The sequence below is a fragment of the Gossypium raimondii genome, chromosome 9, assembly GCF_025698545.1.
Source record: "Gossypium raimondii isolate GPD5lz chromosome 9, ASM2569854v1, whole genome shotgun sequence".
Taxonomy (NCBI): domain Eukaryota; kingdom Viridiplantae; phylum Streptophyta; class Magnoliopsida; order Malvales; family Malvaceae; genus Gossypium; species Gossypium raimondii.
The window spans coordinates 37,093,772-37,121,635 of record NC_068573.1 but is presented as its reverse complement, the minus strand read 5'-3'; the positions used below and the strand labels follow the sequence as shown (position 1 = coordinate 37,121,635).

The 27,864-nt window shown below is 33.4% G+C and overlaps 2 protein-coding genes across 7 annotated transcripts; both read right to left on the bottom strand.

The window, feature by feature from the left end:
* Positions 1-5,513: 5,513 nt before the first annotated feature.
* LOC105799414 (arogenate dehydrogenase 1, chloroplastic) lies at positions 5,514-7,344 on the bottom strand. The gene is made up of 7 exons (XM_012629963.2): positions 6,982-7,344; positions 6,727-6,895; positions 6,493-6,648; positions 6,331-6,413; positions 6,155-6,224; positions 5,985-6,059; positions 5,514-5,892 (listed from the first exon to the last, which is right to left on the bottom strand). Exons 1-7 carry the CDS (start codon positions 7,152-7,154, stop codon positions 5,806-5,808), a joined length of 813 nt encoding a protein of 270 aa, XP_012485417.1. The 5' UTR covers positions 7,155-7,344; the 3' UTR covers positions 5,514-5,805.
* Positions 7,345-8,103: 759 nt separating this feature from the next.
* On the bottom strand, positions 8,104-24,910 carry LOC105799411 (xanthine dehydrogenase 1). 6 transcript variants are annotated; one of them, XM_012629957.2, is made up of 15 exons: positions 24,844-24,910; positions 24,567-24,741; positions 18,200-18,299; positions 17,978-18,086; positions 15,953-17,458; positions 15,263-15,505; positions 14,644-14,958; positions 13,060-13,299; positions 12,464-12,748; positions 12,154-12,375; positions 11,411-11,572; positions 10,574-10,708; positions 9,739-9,975; positions 9,079-9,252; positions 8,104-8,424 (listed from the first exon to the last, which is right to left on the bottom strand). In XM_012629957.2, exons 2-15 carry the CDS (start codon positions 24,700-24,702, stop codon positions 8,182-8,184), a joined length of 4,107 nt encoding a protein of 1,368 aa, XP_012485411.1. In that variant the 5' UTR covers positions 24,703-24,741; positions 24,844-24,910; the 3' UTR covers positions 8,104-8,181. The 6 variants fall into 6 exon arrangements, with proteins under 6 accessions (XP_012485411.1, XP_052477481.1, XP_052477482.1 ...); XM_052621521.1 differs by having other exon boundaries at positions 24,567-24,737; positions 24,813-24,898; XM_052621522.1 differs by having other exon boundaries at positions 24,567-24,737; positions 24,844-24,889.
* Positions 24,911-27,864: the final 2,954 nt, after the last annotated feature.

Sequence of the window (27,864 nt, the reverse complement as noted above, 5' to 3'; positions counted from 1 at the left end):
AATTTTTTTAAAAAAATTTAAAAAATTAATTAAATGTTGATATGTCATTCACGTGTAGTCCGTGTCAGCTGTTAACTTTTCCATATGTTTTGAGATGATTAGAGAAAAAAACGCAAATTGAAGGGTTAAAAAGATTAAAAAATAAACGAAAGGTAATTATGGGTTTAACTTAATTAAAGATAAATAAAGAAGGATTTAATGAAAAGATTTGGTTTAGATTCCCAAATCAAAGTATGTTGTAATTGGTTATTGCATCCCGTGAAAAAGTAAAAGGATAACGTGGATTAGAGTATAGTTGCCTTCTGTAATCCATTTCCCCATTTCCATCAACTATTTCATTATTTTAGTTTAAATGGCTTTACACACACCAGGTACAGACAAATTCCTTATAAATATCAATGGACTTAAATATTTTATTCATTGCCCCAATAAGTGTGTTAGATATTATTATATATAAATACATTTTGATGAAGTTAAAATGGACTTCATTTGTTATACTTAATTTTATTTTCTTTTTAAAGTAATATTTTATTTTATTTTCACTGCTTTTTTGTTATGTTTGGTATGAGTATTATTCTTTCACTATATTTTAATATATGAATTAATACTTTTAGCCACTCACATGATTAGAAGGATTTTTTTACTTATTTTACAATAGTTTTTACTTATATTTCTAATTCTAAGTTTAAATTTGTACTAACTATTTTTATTTTATTTTATGTCTAATTATTATAATATATGTCTTTTCCTCGTGTTATTATACTAATAACTAAATTAGATGTGTAAATTTAAACTTTTTGAAAATGTATTAAATAATTTTCATATGTATATATTTGTTAAAAATATAGTTCTTACATTCTATACATATATGGAGATCAGGTTGGTGACTCTAAGGTTGCAAAAGATGATATTAAAGAAATTTATAATATTGCCACATGGATGATCTGCATGTTGAATTACTTTATAAAAGGTTGATCCATTTTTTAAGTGATTAGATATGGAAAATGAGAGTGATACGTCTTAGTCAGTTGGTTCAGCAATTATTTGTCAGTAAATCTATGCCCCTACCATTTGGAAACTCAAAAATTATCAAAGTTGAGTGTGTCCAAGAGGAGAGAAACTTCTTAAATTAATTAATTATGCATTGCTCAAATAATAATAATAATACTCAATGCCAACTTTTATTCAATATGCAATGTGATAACTGTACAAAAAATGTCTAATTTAGTGCTAGTACAGTTCTATCATATATCAATACTCCCCACAGCTTTAATATCATTTAATTTACACGCTAACTTGACAACAATGAATAAATGAATAGACGATTAGCTTTAGATTTTAAATATGATCAGCGAGAAAATTTTAGTTTTTTTATTGTATTTATTGTTTAAAATAGAAATAAAAGATAAATATCAAATAATTTGATCAACTTATAATAATCATATTCAAAACCCAAAATCAGTCATATATAACAACATGTGGCATTCATTTATTCGTTGTTGGTAAGTTAGCATGTAAATTAAACGATGTTAAAGCTTTAGGGTATATTATACATGGCAGAAGAGTACAAGTGCTAAATTGTATATTTTCTTTGTACAAGTACCATATTGCACATTGAATGAAAATTCAAAGATAAATTGTGACATTAATCCTAACAACAATAACAATAATCATCTATACTACTATTTAAACCATTGATTGAGTTAGTGTCATGAGTCAATTGGGTACCAACTCGATTAGAGAAATTATTAAAAAATATCGTTTTGTATATAAAATAAGTTGTATTCTTCTAAGGTACGTTAGTCTTTTATTTAAAGAAACGATAAATAAGTTGCATATGATGAAATTTGAACCATTGACATTGGTAAAATTATCATGTAGACCCTTGTACTAGGTGTCAAATTGAGTTTTCCCCCTCTACTAAAAAATGAATATTTAGTGCCTATATGTTAGATCAAAGAGCAAATTGGTCTTTTATATTAACAATTTCCATCTATTTTTACTATTAAAAACTCACGTGGTTAACAAAAAAACTAGATTGTTACACGTGGTAGGCCACATGTACCTCATGCCGATGTTGTACCTCTATGGTAGTTTTATCCATAACATTTGCATCAATAAAACTTTAATTTTATCACTCAACCAATACTTTATCTTAAAATATTTTGCACATTTTAATTTTATCATGCATACTTTATTACCTCTATCAATTGTATATATTTATAATGTTATTAATTGAGTTGGTGTCACAAGTTAACTCGACATCAATTCAAGATTGATGATAACACTACAATAAGCAGTTGTAGTACATTTCATACTCTTAATATGACATATTTACATGTTTAAATTTCGTTTTACTCACAATTTAATATTTATTACTCTAATATCGTACATATTATATATGTTGTTATTAACTAGTTTTAAATTATATACTTAATTATTTATCGTTAAACATGCGATTATATTCTAAATATATAATTTTTATTGTAGACTTAAAAGGTATGATATATAATTAATAGGAAATACAATAAAAACATTTAATTTCCACCCTTGATAAAATAAGAAGAATCACCTGTCATTCCATTCTAGAGGCCAAAATGTTGTAAATATTTTAAGACGGTCAACCCAACGCACAACAGCCGACCAGCAATTCATCTAGTCTCTGATAACATTAGATATTATTTGAATATAATAAAAAAATAAAATATAGTAAATATTATGATGTAACACGAAAATTAAGATGATGATTCATGATTATTTAAGAGATTATAGCAAAAAAACTTATATAAATGAAATTATTTATACATCAAGATTTACATGTACAAAAATATATATATAGATCCTCAAAAAATATTTTTTAAAATTATTAATACATCAAAATTTTCTTATATTTTAAATATGATAAAATATTAAATTTAGTCTGTAATTAAAAAAAAAACGAAAAGATATTTAATTTGTTGGAATTGGGATCAGCCACCGCCCACATGAATTAAATGGAGACAGTGTCACGTCGTTTCAGATATTAGCGTCGAATTTGACCAACACGTTCCAGTTTTTTTTGATTCACTCACTAATTAAACTCATAATTACTTATTTACCCAAAAATTATTTTAGTTGTGGATTTAATTTTTTAACTCTTTTAATATTTCAGTTTATAGATTTTATCAAATCACTTAAAATAAATGAAAATAAATGTTAACGAAAAGATAGTTAACAAATGTTAATTTTAATAATGTGTCATATACGTGGTTGTCATGTGGATGAATATGTAAATATTTAATTAATTTTTTAAAATTAAAAAATATTTTTTAACTTTTTAATTTTTAATAATTTTTAAATTCAAAAAATAGTTCTTATATGTTTTTTGAATTTTTAAAAATTAATTAAAGGCTGACGTGTCATCCACATAGCAATCCACGCCAGATGCCATGTCAAAAAGTTAAAATATTAACTTTTTATTCATTTGACAAATTACACAAGTTTAAGAATTAAAAAAATAAAAAATAAGTAGAAGATTAAAATAATTTTTTATAAAATTGGAGGGCTAAATAAATTATTATCCTTTAATTAATTACGTACCACTGTATTTTTATTTTAAAATGTTACGTTAATAAATTTAATAAAATAATAACAATGGTAATAGTTAGATTAAATTTTAGAATTTACAAATAAAATACTAAATTTCTAAAAATAAAGCTACAAAGATTATATTAAAATTGTGAACAGTATGACAATTTTTAACTTTTAGGAATAATTTGTTTAGGCTTTTGCAGCTTTTTGTTTTCAAAAGGTTCAGACTGAGGCAGCAGGCAGGTCTCAGATGAACCAATTATTCGTTTTTGCATGCTTGCACAAATAAACATGCTCTACCATAGATAGGGGAGGTTCTTTGTTAATAGTTGTGACAGGTGCAAACCTTGTCCAATTTGGTTCTAGAGGGACAGGGGCGCCTGCCAGGATTTCAATGAAGATTCAGAAGAAGAACCAAGTGGTTACACTCCTTTTTTTTTTTTTTGATAAGTCAAGTGGTTATACTCCTTAATCCTAAAAGGCAGTACATAAGAAGAGGAGAGGTCGCTGTTGCTAATTAATTGTGGTATTCCGCTGCCAGACCATGCGGTAGAAAGTTGTTTTGATCATACTGAAATTGCTCGAGTTATGAATGCAGCTGGCAGGCAGGCAGCGAGATGCTCTACCCGAGGTTAGTTGTGCTCCAGTCTTCATGAAGTGCATATTTTTATCTCATCAACTTGATTGGTATTTAAGCTATTTTTGGATGCATTGTTGGATTGATTTAAGGTTGTTTCCTTTTTCTTACTGTAAAATTAAGAAGCAATTTGTGCTAGGCTTCATCAATATCAACCACTAAATACAGTTTGTGAACTTCTCTTGTAACTCAAGTTCTTTTTCACAGTTGTGGTTCAAAAGAAAATCTTGATGTTGTCACACTTTTATACTGAAGACACACACAGAACTACATGCACAAAGACACACAGTATTAATTTAATAAATCAATTTGTGATTATTTAAACATGTACGAAAGTTTAGTTTATACACTTTTTTGATGAAATATTTTTTATACGTTATATAGGAAAATGACAATGCTTGGCCTATTTTTAAGCTGCAAAGTAAGGTTTCTATCCTTTCTAGACTATTGAAAAATATCAGGAGATAGAGTTTTTGAAATGACAATCTTTCCTATGTATTTCTGCAAGTTACTTGAAAAGTCAGCATTTTTGCAAAATTTAATGAGTCAACTATACATCGAGTTTAATTTATCATGTTTTTCAGAAGTAAGAAGTTGATTTTATTTAATTATTACAAGTCTAAAGTGCCTCAGCTAACAAGTAGAAAACACCGTTTTTCCCCCCGAGTATAACAGTTCCCCAGAGTACCTCAAGTAATTTTCTCATTTCTTGTTGCTGGAAGAATATTTCCATGAAATTATTGTATGTTCATGATGAAAAGGATAAGTTGTTTGATGATGCTTTTTTAATTAAAAGTTCCTTAACCTTTTGTTATGGTTTTGATTTACATGAAATTGTTCAACGCAGAATCTCTGTATTTTCTTGATTATTATAATTATCAGTTATCTATTTCCCAAGGACAAATATCTTCTTCTCATAAGGATTATTTGTGAATAATGTGTCATAGGACCTTCAGATCGGGCTTGACCTTCAGAGTTACTGTACAACCTTTTTGATGTGGAGCAATATCCTCTTATTTCATAGCTCACCCATCGGTTCCAGGTACATTTACTTTCTAGAAATGAAATTTATTGCAATTATGTTTTATTATTGTAGATTAATGTCTATCATAGTTTCATAAAATTGCACCTCTTGTGCGGATGATAAGCCATATGCAATTTGAAAAAGAAAAAATTCTTCGGAGAAATTGTCCAAAGATTGTCCAAGTTGAACATGGCACCTCTTGTTTGCATTTCCTTAGGATTATTAAACTTAATGTTCAATATCATATTTAGATCCTTTAGATCATGTCATGTTATCGCAAGATCATCATAACTTGATAGAATTTATCTAAATGGAGAAGGAACAACCTAATCCTTTATTTTGAGACCTTTTCTCGAAAACAAGTTGTGTTGGCTTAAGAACTCTTGCATATTAATTTTCTCAAGGTAGGTTTTGGCATCAAGAACATTGCCTTGTGGGGTCACTTACATATTTTGCATTCATCATGACAGTCTAGCAATGCATTAAAGAATAGAATTGGAGAAAAATAATGAATCTACTGAGTTGATAATTACTAGAAGGTTTTTGTTAGCAAAAAGTCCATGCCAATCCATCATTAGACCGAGCTAAGACTTTGCTGTTCGCTCATCTTCTTAAGCAGCCTCTGCTTGACCTTTTCAAATGACTGCTCTAGGTTCATCAGCTGCATCATTGTAGACAGCATTAGTGTTCCTAAATTAATTGATAGTAAGATTGGATGCTTGCTTTCGGTTACATGGATAGCTACCTACGTACCTCTTGTTGAGCAAACCTGTTATGGATGAATAACCCACTGAACAGATCGAAACTATCATTGGTGGCGCTCTCCTTCTGCAATCATTATCATATTAATGCATCTCCTTTTTGAGAATGTTGGAGGAGCTAAATGAAAATTGCATTAGTTTAAGACATCTTATTGAGCTTACCAATTTAACAAGTGTTTCGAAGCTTTTGGTGTTCATGGATGTGGATTCAATTCCCATTTCCGCCAAAATCCTATCAAAGTAAGATGCATAAATTTTTATCACAAGCAGTCTCCCCATTGTAGTTGGTTTACCCGATGAACCACCATTGAAATAAGATAAAGATGAGTAAAACATACCTGCCGATTGAATGGGAAAGAAATTGACTTCTAGCGGCAACTTTGTCATGTTCTTCACAAGACATTTCCACCATTCTGCAACCCTTTTCCAATATATTCTCTAATTAACCAATGCATCCACTCTGTAAATTGCATTAATTCCGAGCGTTTGATTTAGATTACCTCAGATTCAAAGATGTGTAGGAAGCTGGAGCACCTAGTTTCATTCCTCACCCGAACTTTCTCATACACTAAAGGAAGATCTTTCCATCCATTTTTTCCACTTTCAGGTCCAAACATTGGATGAGTGCAGAGCACGTCCATATTCTCTGGCAAAACCTGAAAAAAGAACACCATTTTCAACCTGGACAAAAGAAATATGATCAAGGGGGTTGAAGCTAAATCATAATATCATACTTGCAATAAAACGTTTCTTGGGTGTTCTTTGACCGAGAGCACATCGACAAACAACGTGTGGCGTTTGAGGCGACGTAATGGCATTGAGTTGAGCACCTCCGATAGAGATAGGATTGACGTGCATATCAATATCACATCATTATCTGCTTCAAGAAATGGAATTACGTCCCTAAAAACGCAGAAACAAGGGTTTCACAAAAGAATCAATGTGTAGTGTTGGCTTTGCGTTTAATTGAAGTTGAGAGTAGGATCTACCTGAAGAAGGGAACATCCAATTGATGACAAAGCTGGGAATAATCTGTCCGAGAAGTTGCCCTAGTAGTATGGCCTTGTTTGATCATTGTCTTTGCCAGGAACTGCCCAAATGTACCAAAACCGACGATGCCTATTTTTAGAGTTTGCAGAGGCAAGGAAGACGACGACGACATGGCAGACGAAAACTCAGCAAAGAAAGGTGGAGGGTTATACAGATTTGGATGTGTTGGTGTGTTATTAAGTCAAGAGCCGTGCTTTAGTAGGGATATTTATCGAAACTTTGGCAGAGGCGGCACGTTGATTCCCCGCTATTCTATCTTACCTGTCTCTCTGACAAAAATGTATTTTTAAATTAAATACATAAAATTTTCTATTCAAAATTTCATTACTCAATTTACTGAATTCAATTCTGAAACCACATTTTTGGCACTAGCTAAAGTCGGGATATTACAGTTTGCTTCAAAAATTTGTGGTTTAAACAGTTTTTCATATATATATATATATATATATATATTACTTTTAAAACAATTTTTTTATTTTAATTAATTATCATGAACTTGAAGGGCAAAAAGGAGGAGAATTGGCGGGAATTTCTCTAGGTTTTCAATTCCATTATTTGTTTTGGGGGAAAATATTTAGAGAAAAAACATTTTAGTTGGTTATTGTTTATATATTATTATTTCACGATTTTACCCTTTCTTTTCAAAAAGATGCTTCTCTTTTTACTTTCCCCCCAAATAGAATCAATGTAGATTGGCATATATAATGTTGGTTTAATTAAGGAAAGGTTCCAACAAGAAACTCAAACGCACCTACTTTTCACTCATTCCTCTTTATTCGTATATTACAAGAAATAAATATAAAGCTGTGTTTGTGAATTCAACGATTTAAATGATTTGATTAGCCATCCATAATTGGAATGATAATTAGCTTCAAATCCAACTTTTTAGTTTGATTTGCCATTTTAATATGATGTTGGGCCTCAAATTCTGTAATCAGAGGCCATATTTTCTTTTGGACATGTAAATAGCAATGCTATAATTTATCTTCCTTTCAATTTTAAAGAGAATTTGATTCTCTCTCTTCAGTTTCCATGGTTCACGCACATTTGACACCAACATCTGATCTTAAATCCCTTAATTTCATAAATTATGCGTTCACGAAATCTCTACCCACTTTAGAGTAGAGTTACATAATTTCTCAAACACTAAGCTTTGGGTGGAAATCAGAGCTTACAAATGGTGCTGTAAATTCATCTAGACATGCCATTCTGATTCGTTCCGGTGTTGCGGGATTATCAAGCGGAAACCACCCTGTATGACCTGTTTCTGCTCTGGCAGCTAAAATCGCGTCTTTGATGGCGAAGAAAACAGATGAAGCCATAAAAAACGGAGGCTCCCCAACAGCTTTTGATGAGTGAATGGCTTTTACATTTGGATTACCCTGCCCATCAGCACATAAACACATAAATAAAAGACTTCAGATTATCTATAATACATGGTGGTAAAGCACAAAGTTCAGCTGCAAATGGAATCAGATACATCCCACAATGATTAGTCTCTCAGTAATTATCCAAAAAAAGAATATATATATATATATATATATATATATGTATATCTCATAGCTACTCATATTCTACATGGGACACATCCCACACCGAAAAGCCTTCAATTCCTCCTCTTCCAATCAAACTCTACAATTTATCTATGATAAATCAAATAAGCAATCTTTTTTTATCTATTTTAGTATCTGAGAAAATATAAAAAGAATTTTTAAACAAACATGTCTACTTGCATCAACAACATTGCTCCATCAATCTTCTTTTTTCATGTAAAAAGGAAAATTACCATGATAGCAGCTATGTCATGGGCTGTGTAAAGTTAAACAAAGACAACTCTCACTAGTTCTACCATCCCTTTAAACATTTTTGCAGATGACTAACATCCTTAAAAGAGAAGCAATTTTCTTTTAATTCCTAGTTCCCAATCTGGCTTTCAGATGAAACACTGATATGGTGTTCAGAAAGAGAACAAAAATGAACAAAAACAATTTCGTATGGACATACACCACTTTAGAAGCTGTTAGCAGCAAATTTACCTTCAATAGAGAAACATTAAACTTGAACGGAACATCGTTAAGAGAAGGGATTTTGTAACTTCCAGGCCCACATGTATACAAGCAGCCAGGTGGAATCCATTTATGAGCTGCATCGCCCCACTTAAGTTCTTCCAAGGCAACCCAACCCAGACCTTGGATAAATGCTCCTTCAACCTGCACCAAGAAATCAACATGTTACAACATTAGCTTGTCAATAAGAAAAACTTAAAAGGCTGGAAGTCAATGACCAGTAATTAAACAAATAATGGGGGATATAACATATATGAGTTTTAGTTAACATATTCCTTTTATTGTTTCTTGTTTTGAACAGGGACTCAATGCTACTAGCTATTACTAGAACACCATGTTCACATTAACCTGCTTTGGGAGACACAGTATGACTACTTTTCTAATAAAGGAAGCACATAAAACACCATTCTCATTGCTTCTACATTCCATCCATCTCTGAACCAATATTTCTTCGCTTTATACATGTTTAAGTTACTTCTTGAAAACTATATTTGTAATATGATAAAAACATTCAGAATCTCAGAACAATTACATATCAAAGAAAAGCCAAAGAGACGGTCATATTAAGCTTTTTCACGGTGAATAAACATTTCAATTTGAAAAGTATGATAAAGAAGCAAAGGAATAAACCTGGCCAACATCAATTGCTGGATTGAGAGAATATCCTAGATCCATGAAAATATTTGCGGTTCTAGTGTGGAAATCTCCAGTCAATGTATCAATTTCAACCTCAGCGAATGCAGCTCCATAGGTAAAATAACTGAACGGCTTTCCTTTACCGGTGCTCCAATCAAAGCCAATATTAGGCGTGATATAAAATCCATGGGCAGAAAGGTCTATTCGCTCCAAGTAACATGCAGTGACCAGCTAGGCAAAATTAAAAGAATACCAAAGCATGTCACAAACATTAACTTGTGTTTCTTTACTAAATGGACATCAAATATCGACTACCATCACTTTACCAAATAACTGCATCATAACTCCCCTAAAGCTCAGTCAAATAAGCCTTAATTAACTCATTTTTTTTCTTTTAAATGCCAATGCCCTCAACTTGAAAACATATGCATCAATATGAGAAAGTAAGTGATTTGTGGAATGAAAAGTAGAAGACCAAAATCTAAAATTTGTTATCTCAACTTTCCCTACAAAATAAACCACTCTGGATAAGTAGTTCCAGCTTAACCTTTGGTCTGAAAAACTATGGAATCAACTAAATTATACCAAAGATAACGAGTCTCAATCATACTAAAGCCCATTTTATTAACTTTGTGATAGTACAATTTGCTTACAAAATACAGCAAAAGGAAAGGAACCTATCAACTTTGGCCACAACCTTCATAAATGCTTACCACTATTCAACGGGAGGAGGCTGGGAAGAAGTTCTAAAAAATAAATTATTCTTTAAAACAGTAGCGTAGACAATAATATGCAGTAATTTATATGAAAAATACAGACAAAAGAATACCTCAGCAAAAGAACCAAAATTATGCTGAGAAGCAATTGGTTCCATACGTGCCTTTATCTGCTCACATGCATCCAAAGCTGCAGCGGCATACATATCAGAACTAGCAGAAGCTGCTGTTGGAGAAGCATTAGGAACCTATCCAGCATAAGACAGATGCAACAAGAAATTAGAAAATAGTATACTACGGAAATTGTTATTAATGTTCACAAGACAGGTGACTAACATAAACAGAAGTTAATACCATCTAATGACAAGAGAACACAGTTCTCGACTTAAGCCAATCTTTTATGTATTCCTGGAATTACTGATAATGCAAGCTTTAGGCTGCCAGACTAGTTTGCCACATTTATTTGTAACCCACACATCAATATACCATTTCATGTTTCAACTATAAAATTGAAGATTAAATATATCTACAGTTGATGATAACGAAGCAAAGATGTAATGGATCAACAGAAATGTATCCTGAAATATTTGAAGCAGGGAAACTATTAGAAATCTCTCTTCATGTTAGGGTTCAGTTAAAACTTCTATCATCAAATTTTAGGTGACATCATTGACCTCCCAAAAATATCTGTGATTTTGAGTGTCACGAACACTGAAATGGTATGCTTTATAAATTGGTTTAGATTCAATCTTGGTAACTTCTTATTTCATGGTACTGTTATCATCTTGCTGAGGCCAAGGACCCATGAAAGGCCGCCACATAAACGTAAATTAAAAATTTGTGAAGACAGCCAATGGTAATACTGCAATGTTTCCCCTGGGGTTAGCAAATGGTAATTCAGGTAAATATAAAAAAGAAAGAACTGCAATGTTGCAGACTTAGCTTTCTACCTTGTCAGTACTTGTCTCTGATATAAAGACTGAGCTGAGAGGGATATTGAAGGCAGATGCAGCAACTTGAGCAACTTTTGTATGTAAACCTTGCCCCATCTCAACACCTCCATGTGTAACTAAAACAGTTCCATCAGTGTAGACATTAACAAGAGCTCCCGCCTACAGTGATTGGAAACATATTTACACAATAAAAATTCATGATCATTGAGATAACAACATGATTCTGAAAGAAATACATAGTGATAGGCCATACTTTACATAGCAAACACATTGTTTCTTTCATCTTATGTACATGTACAATTTTTCTTTATTTTATATATTGTTTACTTTTAAGTAGAAAATTGTATTCATCTTGACAGGCAACAGAAATACTTGCATGTTATCATATGCCTGGAATATCTAAAGTTGAAATCGGAATTCAGGACCCAACCATATTTGATACCACTCCAAGAAAAACTATGCAACTAATAAAGAAATTATAAGAATAAATTTTGAGATGCTGCAGTACACATAAATTCCTAGCTACATGTATGCCTGCTGTACATCTATTAGAAAGAGGCTCAAAATGTGCTTTACTTGACCTCATGTATGCCTGCTCCCTGATATGCATTAGCTGTAGAGAAACTACAGGCATATTATTCCTAGGAAGATATCAATAAAACAAATATAGCCCACAAAAAAATTGTAGACACAAAATCTGTACATAAAAACAACCCTAAATAGGTAGTTTCAAATGTTACCTGATTCATAAACTTAGTTGTAAAGGATATGCCAAATTTCGTTGGAATCATAGCAATACCACGCTTCTTCCACCGATTATGAAGATTAAATCCATCAACTTCTTCTCGAACCTTCAGAAAGTCGCAAGATACTTTCAGCTCATTCCAGATCGGAGCCAGAGTACAGTGTTCTAATTGTTGACCATAATGCAATATTGATCCTTCACCTTGAAAGTTAATCTCCTGATACAATTTCCAATAATGAGTCATTATATCATTTTTTTAAATGCGCCATGATTGAGTAATAAAGCAACATAAATATAAAACTTACCCTAATCTCTTCTGGACTCTTTTTAAGTTCTAAAGCAATTCTTTGAATCCAATTCTCAGCTATAAGCATACCTTGAGGACCACCAAATCCTCGGAATGCAGTGTTACTTGGATAATTAGTGAAGCAAACACTTCCAAAGATTCTGACATTTGGTATCTCATAGACATTGTCTGAGTGAAACATAGCACGCTCAAGTACCGCAAGGGACAGATCCAGTGAATTTCCAGCGTTATTGTAGATTTCAAGATCCAAAGCCAGAACCTTTCCCTTATTTGTAAATCCAACCTAGATGAAGTAATTTTATTCTACCGTTAAGCTATGAGATCATAAACATAAAGTCAAGTACAGAAACCTGCAAATAAAATGAGTGCAACTGGTGGAATTCTCCTGGGTTGTATAAACAACTATAATCTATTCAAAGATGCTCAAGGCCAAAAGGCTTTTTCTCTTCCTCTTATTTTCACAATTAAAAGATTTAAACACACACCAAAAAAAAAAAAAAAATATATATATATATATATATATACCAAACTATTACAATATTGAAATGTTTCAGTAGATTGATCCATCCTTTTATTACACTAAGTGGTCAGTACCTTGTACTTTCCGAGAAAGCTATGGCGTTGGCCCGTTGTAATCATGTCTATATCTCTATCTAGTGTTAATTTCACGGGTCTATTCATCAGATAAGATGGCACAGCCGCAGCAGCAGCAAGGAAAGCTGATCTAGTCTCCTTTCCACCAAATCCACCACCAATCCTTTTAGTTTTACAAACTACTTTAGACATAGGAAGACCAAGAACATGAGAAACATATTTCTGGTGCTTCTGAGGGGCCTACACATAAATAATGACAAAATCACACTATATCCCAAAAATATAATGAAAAAAGATGTAAAGAGAAGCCATAATATAAAGCATTTAGTAGACAAAGCACTTGAAAAAGCATCCTTAACGCAGGAGCTTAATTTTATAATGTTTTATTTTATTATTTCACTATATTTCATAATATTTAGTTTAAAGTATTAGATATCATATTTGGACAGCTAGGATTATTATTTCTAGGGGGTAAGTCTAGGATTAATAATAAATCTTTATTTGCAAGAAAGTCTAATATATATATGCTGTAACAGATTTCCAGCAACAACTTTTCTGATTATTATCTTTGAATTAATAAAGAAACCTAGAGGTTTTCTATAACCCTCAGTTTTCTGGAGTTTCAACTTGTTCCCTACTTGTTTGTTCAGCCTAATTCCATTGGTTCTCTGCTGGGTTTTTTTCCCTCAAACCACTTCAATCCTACTTACCTTTTAGGTTAGGAAAGAATATGAGCAGAACCCACATGCACATAATGAACACAATGGGGAAAGAAAATAATAATAAACAAGGGAAACTAAATAAGACAAGCAAATCAAAGAGAAAAATTACAAGCCTGGTAGCTAACAAAATAGACTCAAATTAGGAGCTGTAAAAGACACAACACTAAATACACGAGCTGAAATTAGGACGTGTAAAATATTAACCCTGTATTGGATCCTCTATCCAAAGAGTTACTACAGCAGTATGGCCTTTACTTAAAGAATGGGTCTGAAATAACATTGCTGTTTTAAAACTCTGGAATGCCTCTGATGTCACTCATAAGCAGTCCTAGATTCTACCAAGTTTTATATCTTGAATTAATTAGCTCAAAAACATGTTGAGGAGAATTACTAGTTTTGTTTCGGTACATAATTACTGGTTTTATGAGTCACTTCATATGCACAACAGTTGCAATCAACATTACTGAGTTTAGAAATGCTGAGTGCTAAATAAAAGGTAGTGATCAATCAACAATATCCCTGCATAGAGATGGGAGAACTGGTTCATAATTTAAAATGCCCTAACTACGGTACATGCTATATAATATGTCATTTTTGAAATTTTCACCCATTATTTATCCACATTTCCCTACATCTACATTTCTAGCACATAAGAATTCCCAGTTATTTCATGAAAAATGAAATAGCAGAACATTTCTAATAATCTAATTGGTAACTGTTAAAAGTGGAATACTGAATTTTATAAATAATTTGAGTCAAGAAAGAGATTCTATGCTTTATCAAATTTTATCTAATTCAATCCAAGCAGGACAGATGAATAAAGAAATATAACCAATGAAATTATAAGTTTTGGTATTCTTACTTGAGTGGATGAAATCATATGAACTTCATTGCCACTGTCCAGAGTCCAAATTAAGCTGCTATGTGGCTCCAAATAGAAGTGTTCTTGACCACCCACTTGAACCTTCCCCTCTATGATCATTTCACATTGATCTGATTGGAAACAGAGATCTACATCCCCTTTTTTCAGACACTTCTGCGAGTTGGGATGAAAACTTTCTGCTCTGACTGCATCCTCTATCGACAAGATTGCTGGGAGCTCTTCATACTCCACATGAACTTTTCTTGCTGCTAGTTTAGCATTCTCATGGGTTTCAGCCACAACAATTCCTATAACCTGTATAAATTATAAAAGCAGTTTGAATGCGATGTGTTTAAAAAACAAATCAAGCAATTCAGTTGGCTCTCCTCAGATTAGTATGAGTTGACTATTGAAGTTTAGCCTAAGAGTTATCTCAAGCTTCCACCGGTACTGCGTGGATGTCACATCTGATGTACCTTTAGTAGTGAAAGGCTAAAGGTTGGTTTCAGTTGCTTTGTCAAGCACACAAGGAAACCTGTCTCTATACTCTCAAGGTTTGTGAAGGATTGCCACGAAGAATTATTAAACAAAATAAGTTGTATTCAATAAGCTCTTTTACCTGCCCCACACAAGTGACAAACTCTGAAGCAAATAGCTCCTCATCCAAGACAACTGGTCCAATTTTATTACTACCAGGAACATCCTTGGCAAAGAAGATGCCAGCAAATCCGGGTGAAGCCTTGGCACCTGAATCATCTATGGATAATATTCGAGCATGAGGCTTTTTGCTCAAAACTAATGCTGCATGCAAACCATTAGGAGGCATTGGTGAGTCATCAGCATATTCTGCCTCTCCAGTAACCTGATGACATGATACCATGAACACTGTCATGACGATAATGCTGGAGATAAAACTCAGTGACAAGTAAGAATCAAAAGCACTTAGTCAATATCTGTTAACAGCAGGAGAGAGTACTATGCAATCTGTTGCTAATGATGTGTCCAGGTGGCCTAATACAAAAAACATAAAGAGAGCACAGGAACGAAATAGAGCTTGGAACAGTAAAATTTGATTTTGTCAGCCATCATCCAATACAAGAAAAAAATTTCATACGCATAGGTTTAAGAATGCAAGCATCAACAGCAGGGTACACACATGTGATCAGTAACAAAACATCAGAAACTAGCATAATTCTAAAAGAAAATATAAACAGAACCCTTCATTTTGAACTCTCCACTTAAAATTGGTTTAAACAACCGTGAAACTACAAACCCAGTAGTAAGAAGTATAGCTTGTGAATTTGCATACCTGAAGCCTGGATGATAGATGAACCTCAGGTGAACCTACAGATGTTCCATGTTTCCTGATTTCATAGTCCTGACTTGCAACTAGTGGTGGGCGGTGAAATGACTTTATAGCTGACAAATCTGATAATAATACACTTTCCTTAATGGATTTCTTTCCCTCAATTTGATGTGAAACCCAAAGGAAAAATTTAAAGAAGAAGCTAAGGGTCAAAGATTTTCGAAACTCCACCATCCCACCAGGAGCATCTTCCTTGAGCACAATATCAGTTCGTAAGACATTCAAAGCACCCTGTAGCACATCCTGGTTCCATTTCTTTCCAATTAAAAATTCTTTTGTTTTAATTGCACATAAAGAGAGTGGTGCCACCCCGCCATAAGCAACTGATGCATCTGAAATAACCCATTCTTCACTTTTCTCCTGCAGACAGACACGCATTCCAGCATTCACAATAGCAATATCATCATCCCTTCTATGTGCCTGTTTAAATTCTTTGACATATTCAAAGGGCCTAGTCCAAGGTAAGAATATTGACAATAATATTTCGTTACTGGTCAAATCCACTTTACGGTAGCCAAGGAAGAAATTTTCTGCCAGAGTGGTTCTAATATTTCCATTGCAGTCAATGATTCGAAATTTTGCTCTAGCGGCAATCCAAAGTGGGTTTAAGTCTGAAATTGGACTAGCTGTACACACATTTCCTCCAACAGATGCAACATTTCTTATTTGAGTCCCAGCAAACCACTTCAACTGCTCAATGAAGGCTTTGCATGCTGATGTTTCATTAGCAGGACGTTGAGTTATAACCTCTCTAAATAAATTTAAGAGTTCAGTCAGTCTTACTGCAGAACCTATCTCTATTCCATCATCCTTAACATTTATAATATTGAGTTCAGGAACATGTGCAACAGAGACCAAAACTTGATATGGCATTCTCTTCAGCCTCATCTCAATACCAACTTCAGTATTACCTACTAACAATTTAGCATTTGGGTATTTCTCCTTCAACTCAAGCACATCGTTCACCGTGAAGGGACGGTACCATTTAAGCCCTCCCAGTCCACTCAAATTTAAAGGAGTTAATTTCCTTCGTAACAGCTCAGGAGGAAAAATAAATTCCTTGTCTGTATATGCGCTTCCATCTACCTCACTGTAAGAGATAGGTTTATATCTAGTACTACAAATAGGTTGTTCATTGGTGCCTATATCATGTACAGCTTTTGACCCACATGAACATGGCTTACCTGTTGAAGGGCAAATAAACTCACCTTCCTGAAGGCTAAGTGAAGATATATCAGTATATAATGCATTATTGGTTTTGGAAAAAACCCGAAATGCATCAACAATCGGTCTGTAACCAGTGCAACGACACAAGTTTCCAGCAAGAGATTCTTCAATTTGCTCTTCAGTAGGAGGTGTTTCACTAGACCGCAATAATGCATACAATGACATGATAAATCCAGGAGTGCAAAATCCACATTGGGAGCCGTGAGAACGTGCCAATGATTCCTGCAGAAATCCATGAAAGTCACAATGAAATAGCTGAACATTCTTTCCTTTAAGGATTCTAGTTGGTTTTTGAAGCATATCTCTTAAGTTCAAATAATTTGAACCAGACGTACTTTAATTCCTCTTATCTTTCCCATGACATTAACAATATTTTCATAGAGCTAAGTTTTAGGAAAAAATGGAATTTAGAAGCATCATTGCCATATATTACATCTAATTAGAAACCAGATGCATTTCTTGATTACATAAGCTCATGTTATGCAATCAGCAATCTTGATTACAAAAGAAAAGTTAAACTTGATGCAGAATTTGTATAGTGTACCCAAAACAACAGAAGAATACAAGATATTCTCTCACATATACCACAAGCAATCAAAATACCCCTTCACTCTTCAACCATGATCTACATGCCATACAAATAAAATAGAGTTCCACACAAGATTTAAGCCAATTTCTATAAATAGAATTAAAAGTAAGCACCATTAAGAGCATGCCAACAGAAGAAGGAACATATATTACTTGTATGGGGTGCAAGCCACGTTTGTGGTTCCCAAGTCCCTCCACTGTAATAACATGCATTCCTTCTACAGAATAAAGAGGAGCCAAGCAGGCATTGACAGCATAATGCCTGAAATAAGTTTTCAAAGCATTTATCTTATATAGATTCTGAGAAATGGAGGAAAGCATTTAGTTACATCATCATAAAAATTTGGAAGAAAGAAGGCAGATAGAAAGACTCACATGCATTTCTTTGTCTTTCTGTCGTAATGAGAAATCATCACAGTACAAGCCCCACAACCACCTTCACCGCAGCCAAGCTTCGTTCCAGTCAATCCAATGTCTTTACCGACCAAAAGAACCTGATTAGGTATTTGCTACTCTACTTTCTGGTTATAACATTAAAAGGTAAAAACACATAAAAGAGGAAGAGAGAATGGAGAGAATAAAATGAATAAGAGAAACCACAACAGAAACTAATAACTTATATTGAGAAAGGATATCTGGAACATCCTACTCCAGAATCTAGTCCTTACAAGTATTAAAATGTTTAATTAAACAGAATATATATATATATATATATATGTTAGAAATAGGCTTTTTCTATTATATTTTCTCACAAGGAATTACACTAATATTTATATACATAATGAGCCTAACTTAGGAAATTCTATACTAGGAAAGAGATTAATTCTAGGGATGCTGTCCACAGCCTTAAAGTTAGGGATAGCAATTAATAAAATATTTACAAAATCCTATCTCATACACTCAAGATTCCTTATTAGGAAACTGTAATCTGACACTCCCCTCAAGCTGGGGAGTGCAAATTAAGCCACTGTCAAGTTTCTCCTTTATAAAATGTCTGTCAACCTCAACGTGCTTTGTACGATAATGTTGAACTGGATTATGTGCAATATTGATAGCAGACTTATTATTATAATACAACTTCATTGGACATTCCCACTTGATCTTCAAATCTTCCAAAATAATTTTCAGCCATAATAATTCACAAATTCCAAGAGCCATCGCCCTAAATTCAGCTTCTGCACTAGATCTAGCCACAACATTCTGTTTTTTCCTCCTCTAAGTCACAAGGTTGCCTCCTAGAAAAGTGCAATAGCCCGAGGTTGATCTTCTATAAACCATAGACCCTGCATAATCTGCATCAGTATAGGCTTCAAGGGTTAAATTCTCCCCTTGTTAAATAGGATTCCTTTGCCTGGAGTGCCTTTTAAGTACTGTAGAATCTGATACACAGCTCGAAGATGTGATTCTTTGGGGTTGTGCATGAACTGACTTACAACACCAACTGCATAGGCAATATCCGGTCTAGCATGTGACAAGTAAATGAATTTCCCCACAAGTCTTTGTTATGAACCTTTATCAATTGCTACATCTTCTAGTGCATCTCCAAGTCTGTGGTTCACCTCTATGGGTGTCTCTGCTGGTTTACATCCCAACTTGCCCGTCTCTGTCAACAAATCAATTATGTATTTTTGCTGAGATATGAAGATTCCTTCCCGAGAGTGTGCTACTTCAATACCAAGGAAATATTTTAACTTACCAAGCTCATTGACTTCAAATTCTTTTACTAGGCATTTCTTTAAATTTTCCATTCCTTCCAGATCATCACCAGTCACTATAATGTTATCTACATAGACTAATAAAGCGGTCATTCCCCCTAAAGATGAGTGCTTTACAAACAAAGTGTGATCTCCTTGACTCTGTTTATACCCCAACTTGAGCATTACTTTGGTAAATCTTTCAAACCAAGCTCTCGGGGACTGTTTTAGTCCGTACAAAGCCTTTTTTAGTCTGCAAACTACCTGTCCTGTATTTGGACCGAATCCTGGTGGAACATCCATATAGACTTCCTCCTCAAGATCACCATGTAAAAAGGCATTTTTGATGTCAAATTGCTGTAATTTCCAGCCTCGGTTAGCAGCAAGTGACAACAACACTCTCACAATGTTCATCTTTGCAACAGGGGCAAATGTCTCGAGGTAGTCTATTCCATACATTTGAGTGTACCCTTTAGTAACCAATCTTGCTTTATACCTCTCCAAAGAACCATCTGACTTATATTTCACTGTGTACACCCAACGACATTCAACTGGTTTCTTTCCTCTCGGTAATTTTACCAAATCCCATGTCTTATTTTTTTCAAGGGCTTCCATTTCAATTTTCATGGCATTTTTCCAATTTTCATCATCTAATGCCTCGGATACAGTTTTGGGAATGGAGATAGAATTTAGGCTAGTAAGAAAGGCTTTGTGGTTATGGGACAAATTTTTGTAAGACATGATTAAGTACAAGGGATGTTTTGTGCAGGCTCTAGTTCCTTTTCTAATAGCAATGGGAAAATCATAGTCTCTCTGATCTGAATTTTCAGTAGTATTCAAAGTAGGTTCAGCAATTACCTCAGGTTGTAGAGTAGCAGGTTGTATATCCAAAGAAGATGATTGAACTTGCACCGGTGCCTTCTTCTTTGAGTAAACCAGTAAAGGACGAGTAGTGTCCTGAATCCCTTTTTGTGATTTGGGTGTATTAGGCTCTCTTTCGGGTTGCATAGGTTCAAGTTGGGCAGGCTGGTTGGTACGCAATGACTGAGTGTTTGGCTGCTGGACAGGAGCTGGAAAATCAAAAAGAAAGAATTCTCTGTCCTTATCTTCTGTGAATAAGATCTCCCCCTGAAGATAAGGACGAGTAAAGAAATTCTCTTGTTCTGCAAAAGTAACATCCGCTGAAACATAAAATTTTTTGGTGGCAGGGTGATAGATTTGTACCTTTTTTGTGTGGAAGAATAACCGAGAAAGACACATTTGACAACTCGTGGATCGAGTTTTCCCCTAATTTGAGAATGTACATGTACAAAGGCAACACATCCAAATATTTTGGGAGTAAGATTTGAGGTATTGAAATCAGGAAAGAATTTTGCTAGAACTTGCATAGGACTTTGAGATTCAAGGACTTTTGTAGGCAATCTATTTATCATACGAGTAGCAGTTAAAACAGCCTCCCTCAGTATTGTTTAGAGACATTTTTTTGAAACAAGAAAGCTCTGGTAATAGCTAAAATGTGACCATTCTTTCTTTCGGCAACACCATTTTGTTGGGGTGTGCTAACACAAGATGACTCATGTATAATGCCTTTTTCTTGAAAGTATGGGGAGAGAAATTGATTGAAATAGTCCTTGGCATTGTCTGACCTAAACTTTTTTATTTCAGCTCCAAATTGTGTTTTGATCATGTTGTAAAAGGTTGAAAAGACAGACCTTAAATTAAATTTTTGTTTTAAAAGAAATATCCAAGACACACGAGTACAATCATCAATAAAGGATACAAACCACCGAGCCCCATAGATGTTTGAAATAGTGGATGGTCCCCAAATACCACTATGGATAAAAGTAAAAGGAGCAGATGTTCTTTTATTGCTTACCGAAAAAGAGTTACGTTTATGTTTGGCAAGTTCACAGACATTAGAATGGAATTTTTAAACAGTTATCTCTTTGAACAATGAAGGAAACATAATTTTAAGGACTCTAAATGATGGATGACCAAGGCGGAGGTGATGGAGCCAAATTTGGTCTTTATTGGTTTTAACAGATTTGGATATGAAAGATAATGGTGAGGAATTCAGAGCACTAACTTCTCCACTGGATTCTTCAAGATAGTATAGGCCATTTACTTCCGTAGCATGTCCAATCATCCTCCTCGTATTTTGTTCCTTAGCATGTCCAGCTATCCTTCTATATGTGCTCACCCTTGTTCCTTTGGTTGTCCACCGGTTTCTGAAAAAAAATTTTAATTGTCTGTGGCTTCCCATGGAGCTTCCAGCATTTTTCTTTAGTGTGACGGGATTTTTTATAGTAGGTGAACCATACAGACTTCCTTTTAATGGGCCTTGTAAGTTCTGTCTGCCTACTATCTTCGCTAGTTGGTTGCTCCAGGCCAAATCTCCTCTTATGTACAGCTTTTGTAGTTAAGACAGAACTATCCACTTGACTATTCTCAATCATAACTCCTCTTCTTCCTTCTTCAGCACGAACAATCGTGATTGTCTCATTTAGTGACGATAGCTCCTCTTTTTCAAGTATTTGGACTCTTACTGCATCAAACTCAACATTTAGTCCAACAAGAAAATCATAAATTCGATCCTTTTCAACGAACCTTTTCAGGAGGGCTGCATCTGCACTGCACTTCATCTGAATGCACTGGTAATGATCCATCTCTTGCCATAAGCTTTGCAACAGATTGGAATACTCCGTGATTGACCGACTTCCTTACTTGGTAGATGAAATCTTAGTCTGGATTTCATAGATTTGAGCAGCATCTCGAACTTTAGAATAAGTTTGCTTCACAGCCTCCCATATATCTTTGGATATGTTAAGAAACATGCATGTATCACTGATTTCTGGCATCATAGAATTCCATAAGCAAGACATTACCATAAAGTCTTCTTCATCCCAAGCATCAAACTTAGGATCTCTTTCTTTAGGTCCCGTTTCAAGTAAGTGACTTAGCTTTCCTCTTCCCTTCAAGAACGTGCGAACCAGCTGAGACCACTTCAGGTAATTCTTCCCATTTAACCTGTAGGCTACTTGGATGTTCTGCAACTCACTTGTTGGGTTGGAGTTGTTCATAGAGACTTCTGAAATATTCCCATTGGTATTGGTTTGGACAATTTCAGCCATATTTCTTTTGAACAAAATATACAGGCTTGAGGGTTGAGCGGGAGTTAAAAAAAATGCCAGACAAAAGAAAAAATTCCCAAAAATCGGGCTAATCTGATACCATGTTAGAAATAGGCTTTTTCTATTATATTTTCTCACAATGAATTACACTAATATTTATATACATAGTGAGCCTAACTTAGGAAACTCGATACTAGGAAACAAACTAATTCTAGGGATGCTGTCCCTTAAAAACAGCCTTAAAGTTAGGGATAGCAATTAATAAAATATTTACATAATCCTATCTGATACACTCAAGATTCCTTATTAAGAAACTGTAATCTAGCAATATATATATATGAGGTTCTAGAGGAAATGATATATATACATTTTCCACCAAATAATTCTGCTTCAGCTTCATACTGAATCAAAGGATAATGCAAAGTTGGGAAAAAAGTGAAGACCTCAACAGGAACCAACAAACTCAGAAAAATATTACTCTACAAGACACATAAACTTAGCAGTAACCACTAACCAAAGATATAACTCAGATGATATACTTCCTCAATGAAAAGGAATTATGCAAAGTAATTTAAGGTTCTAAACTAAACTGTTTTAACAGACCCATAACCATCAAAAGAACCAAACTTAACCATTAGAAAAAGTGTAAAAGTTGAAATGTAAAAATGGAGAACCATATATATCTCAAATTAAATAACCATTAAAATTCAGAACACTACGCTCTCTGCCTAAAGAAAACATAATATCTGTTAGAAGGCAATTTGCAAAATATTAGAAGCTTCTGACACAGCAAGCAGAACATAATGGAAAGGTAGGATTAACTTGAGCTATTAAGTCAGTTTATACGATAAGTAAAAGAATCTTGCAATTAATCCTATAAATAAGTCTTCCATGTATTTTGTTATTCCAGAATGAAATATCCCTCCAGCACCCCAACAGTATCAACATGGTGAACAAGACACAATCTTCACTAAAAAATAGGTGATGAATTGAAAGTATACATAGTGAAACACTTTATAGACAACTTGAGTAACAGGTACAGTTGAAGAAAAAGAAGAAAAATGTCCTACCAGATTCTTTTAGCTTGCAGGTAACTAAAGATTCAAAGAATATTCTCATTTTAATATCCCTCTCTCTAACTCCAGTTTATAGGCACTCAAACATTTTCATGACCCTAATCATGATTTCGACTGAAAAGTAATGAGAAAGACTGATTAGTTAATTAACTGGTGAATCCAAGTTACCCTAGATGCTCGAATTAGAAAAATCTAAAAATGTAATCGAAGTTTCTATGATTCTTGTTCAATCCATGGACTTGGAAACCAGAACTTGATTCCAAGAGAAATCTAGTTCTTATAAAAGAAACTAGCAGACCGATGAACTAAGCCCTACGCCCTACCTATCTTATGACTAACTATAGAATTAATTATAGTTTTCTGAACTAATTTTTTTTTCTTTTCTTTCAGTTTTCTCTGATTTCTTGAAAACTAACAACACGTCATGAAATGAAACTAAGTTCAATATCTCTAACTTATCCGTTTGGACCCAAAAGTTTTAAACTTCAATTCCTATTTCCAGTATCTCCAGAAAAGGTAAACAAAGTTCAGTACTGCAATAACGCAATCGAACGCCACTACAGATACTAGAAGAATAAATAATGCTTCCAGTAAGGCTAACATAGAAGTAGTAAGCTTGAATAAGCTCCACCCACTCTCAAATAACCCCCGGGGGGGGGGGGGACTTCAACAAACGAAAAACACAAAAAACTGAAAGTAAGTTTTAACCCAAACTTGAAGTGAGCTGAGCTTGCAAGATTGAGAGGAAGAAAAAGAGAGGAAAAAAAAAAAGCTTTCCGATTCTTTTCTCCGATAATACTTTCAAGGAAAACCAAAAAAAATGGAACAAAAATATTATTACCTCTGAGGTACTCCAGCAGAGTCAAGTGAGCCAATCCATCAGGCAACACTTTGCGGACTCCATTAACGTATACGATAGCCTCCTTGGATTCCTCCCCAATCTGCCCCATTTCTTCTTCCTTCTTCAAAGACCCCATTTTGATAAGGATATGAAACCAGAAATAAATCAGCCCTGCCTAAGATCGAAAGTTAAAAATATTAATCGGGTTCAAGTGTTCAATTGAAATGATTGATTGTCAAAACATACAACGTCTTCGGTTAACCGGATAGAGACGTACTCCTTTTAGATGTGTATTGACGTCAACTTAATCGGAGGAAGATTCTCCCTGTATATTTTATTATTAACATCCATTTTACAATTTATGTTCTATTCTGGTAAGATTTTCAGACTTATATTAGAATATAAAAGTAATTTTTATTATATACAAAAATGATTGATTGAGTGATTAATATTATTATAAATATTTTTTATTTTTATATAATATTTAAATAAAATAATTGAAAAATATTATTTGGATATAAGTATAAGATGGATAAATTTATATAAAAAACTTTTGTCTTTAATATAATTTTAATATAAAATATTTCCATGGATGTGTTAAAATATAATATTTATTATTTACATTTAAAATATTTCAATTAACAAACATTAACAAAAATCATATAAAAATATCTAAACAAAATTTAAAAACTTTTAACTTAATTTTTATTTCTTTATTTATATTTAAAATATTCTTCCTCCCATGCTTCTTTTGATGGGCTCATGATTTGTATCAATTTATAGGATAAAAATTTGAAGGTTAAAATATGTTATAAATTTATAAATTTTATATATTTAAAATTTAATTTTTATTTTTATTTTCAAGAATTTTATCTCTTTATTTTTGAAATTTAAAATTTAAGTTTACTAGTCATTAAAATCCTTCTATAGATTCATTGGTAAGACATTTTGAAAAAAATAGATTGGTCATGTTACAATAAAATAATGTTGAAAATATCAATTAAGAGTTTTCTTAAAAACTCATTTAAACTCGTTATGATAAAATAAATATTTATTATAGTGTTATTAAGAAAAATTGACGTTTAAATAATTGACAATATTAACTATTTATACTAACTAGTGGCATTGTAAAAGTAAAAGAATCAAAATAAATAATAAATTATAGTAGCATCATATTGGGGCTAAAACTAAAACTTGACTATTATCTTATAAAAAAAAAAAAACAGAAGGCAACCTCAAAAGAACTAGGTGAGTGGAAAACCGTTGTATGTTTTTTTTTTGTGTGAAAAGAAAATATACTTTAAACTAGTTGCAAAAACTATGATGTCCCCCTAACGGGGAGACTTCATACAAGTACACAATATGCTCCAAGTTTTATACTTTTTGTATATTTAAAATTTAGTTCATATACTTTTATTTTTAAGAATTTATATTCTATTTTAAAATTTTAAAATTTAAGTTTAAATATTAACATTATTAGATTTCTTTTGTTAAATCTATTAATGTGACATTCTAAAATTAAAAAAAACTCACTATTTAATCATATGACAAAAATGTCATTGTAATGGATCTAAATTTAAAAGAGAATGGTGTTAAAAATTCTTAGTTTTTAATTAGAATAAAGTATTTAGGCTAACTGATTACATTATAAATATTGGAATACCAAATTATGTTAAAACTAAAATATAAAAATTAAATATCTAATTTGAGCATAGTATAGGGACATAAATTGAAATTTGACCATTTTAAATAACTTCAAAATATAAAAGACAACTTTCGTATCTCTATTCAACTAATATATTTTAAATAGATATAACTATTAAAGTAAGAGCTACAATTATTCAAGTAACATCTCTTAAATTATCATGAGTGGTCGAATTCTTGATCAATAATCACAAGATATAATTTTTGGTTAATTATATCTAGAATACAATAAATATTTAAAAATGTTCCAATATTTGGGTAGTTATTTCCAAAGCTGTCTCTTTTGGATGTTTAAGGGAGTCTCGATTGGCACTGATGGGCTACAGATCGCTCATCTGCAATTTGCAGATGACTTGACTCTGTTCTGCAGGTGACTAGCATTAAAAGAATCCTTGGTGACTAGCATTAAAAGAATCCTTGTATGCTTTGAGTTGGTTTCTGGCCTCAAGCTTGATTTAAAGAAGACTAGAATTTTTGGTGTCAACGTTGATGATTCTCACATACAGAGGTGGGCCTCGAATCTTAATTTCACTCCTGGTACCTTTCCCACTGATTATCTCAGCTTACTACTAGGTTGTAGGAATAACTCGGCTTCCTTATGGTGTCCCATTATTGAAAAGTTTCAGAACAGATTGGCTTATTGGAAATCTAAATTCCTTTCCACGGGGGGCAGATTGACACTCGTAAAGTCAGTTCTTTCCAGTCTTCCAATCTTCTATCTTTCTCTCTTTCAAATGCCTACTTCAGTCAACTCTCAACTCAACAATCTTATTGCAGAGTTCATTGGAGAGGCTACGGACAAAAGGGTGATTCATTGGGTAAAATAGGATCACTTATGTTTACCTAAGCTATATGACGGGCTAGGAATTATTGACTTGAAGGTTAAGAATGGCGCTCTCCTCAACAAGTGGCTTTGGAGATTTAGTATTGAGAAGAGTCACCTTTGGACTAGGGTCATCACAACCAAATACGAAAATTAATCGGCTCCTTTGCTTCCTGTTAATACTAATGCGGCTAATAAGTCGTGGATTTTGAGGAGCACCATCAAACCCCTCTCCTCTTCCTCTAACTCGTTTACTAAGGATATTAACTTTTATGTTGGCGATGGCAAGTTTATTGAATTCTGGTTTGATATATGGATTGGGAGCACTCTGCTAAAACTTGCTTTCCCTAGAATTTTTGCTTTAGCTCGCAAAAAGGAAGGCAATATCCATGAATTTGGATCTCGAGTGGCAACCATTGGCAGTGGTCTATTCCCCTCCGAAGGCCTCTATTTGACTGGGAACTCCAAGTCTGGGATGACTTTCAGCAAACTTTAAACAGCTGTAATATTGGACTTGCCCCCCTTTGACATTTTGAGGTGGTCACCTATTGCCAATGGCTTTTACAATCCCAAATATTTTTGTGATATGTTGGCTATGAGAGGGGCTCCCACTGATGATATTGGAGACACCTTTGGTGAGGGTTGCTCCCCCCCAAAAGTAGAAATTTTCATTTGGAAGCTGCTCCATGGTAGAATTCCTACTAAGCTTAAACTTTTGAAAAAAGGCATCACCTCCTTGTCTTCTACTATCTGTGCTCTCTGTCTCGATGA

Coding starts and splice junctions, on each gene's coding strand:
- LOC105799414 (XM_012629963.2), bottom strand. CDS start 7,154: ATGTCGTCGTCGTCTTCCTTGCCTCTGCAAACTCTAAAAATAGGCATC. Junction 6,896..6,981: donor TTGGATGTTCCCTTCTTCAG/GTAGATCCTACT, acceptor CTGCGTTTTTAG/GGACGTAATTCCATTTCTTG. Junction 6,225..6,330: donor CTTTCCCATTCAATCGGCAG/GTATGTTTTACT, acceptor TTACTTTGATAG/GATTTTGGCGGAAATGGGAA.
- LOC105799411 (XM_012629957.2), bottom strand. CDS start 24,702: ATGGGGTCTTTGAAGAAGGAAGAAGAAATGGGGCAGATTGGGGAGGAA. Junction 13,300..14,643: donor ATATGATTTCATCCACTCAA/GTAAGAATACCA, acceptor ATTTATGTGTAG/GCCCCTCAGAAGCACCAGAA. Junction 10,709..11,410: donor CAGAGACAAGTACTGACAAG/GTAGAAAGCTAA, acceptor TATGCTGGATAG/GTTCCTAATGCTTCTCCAAC.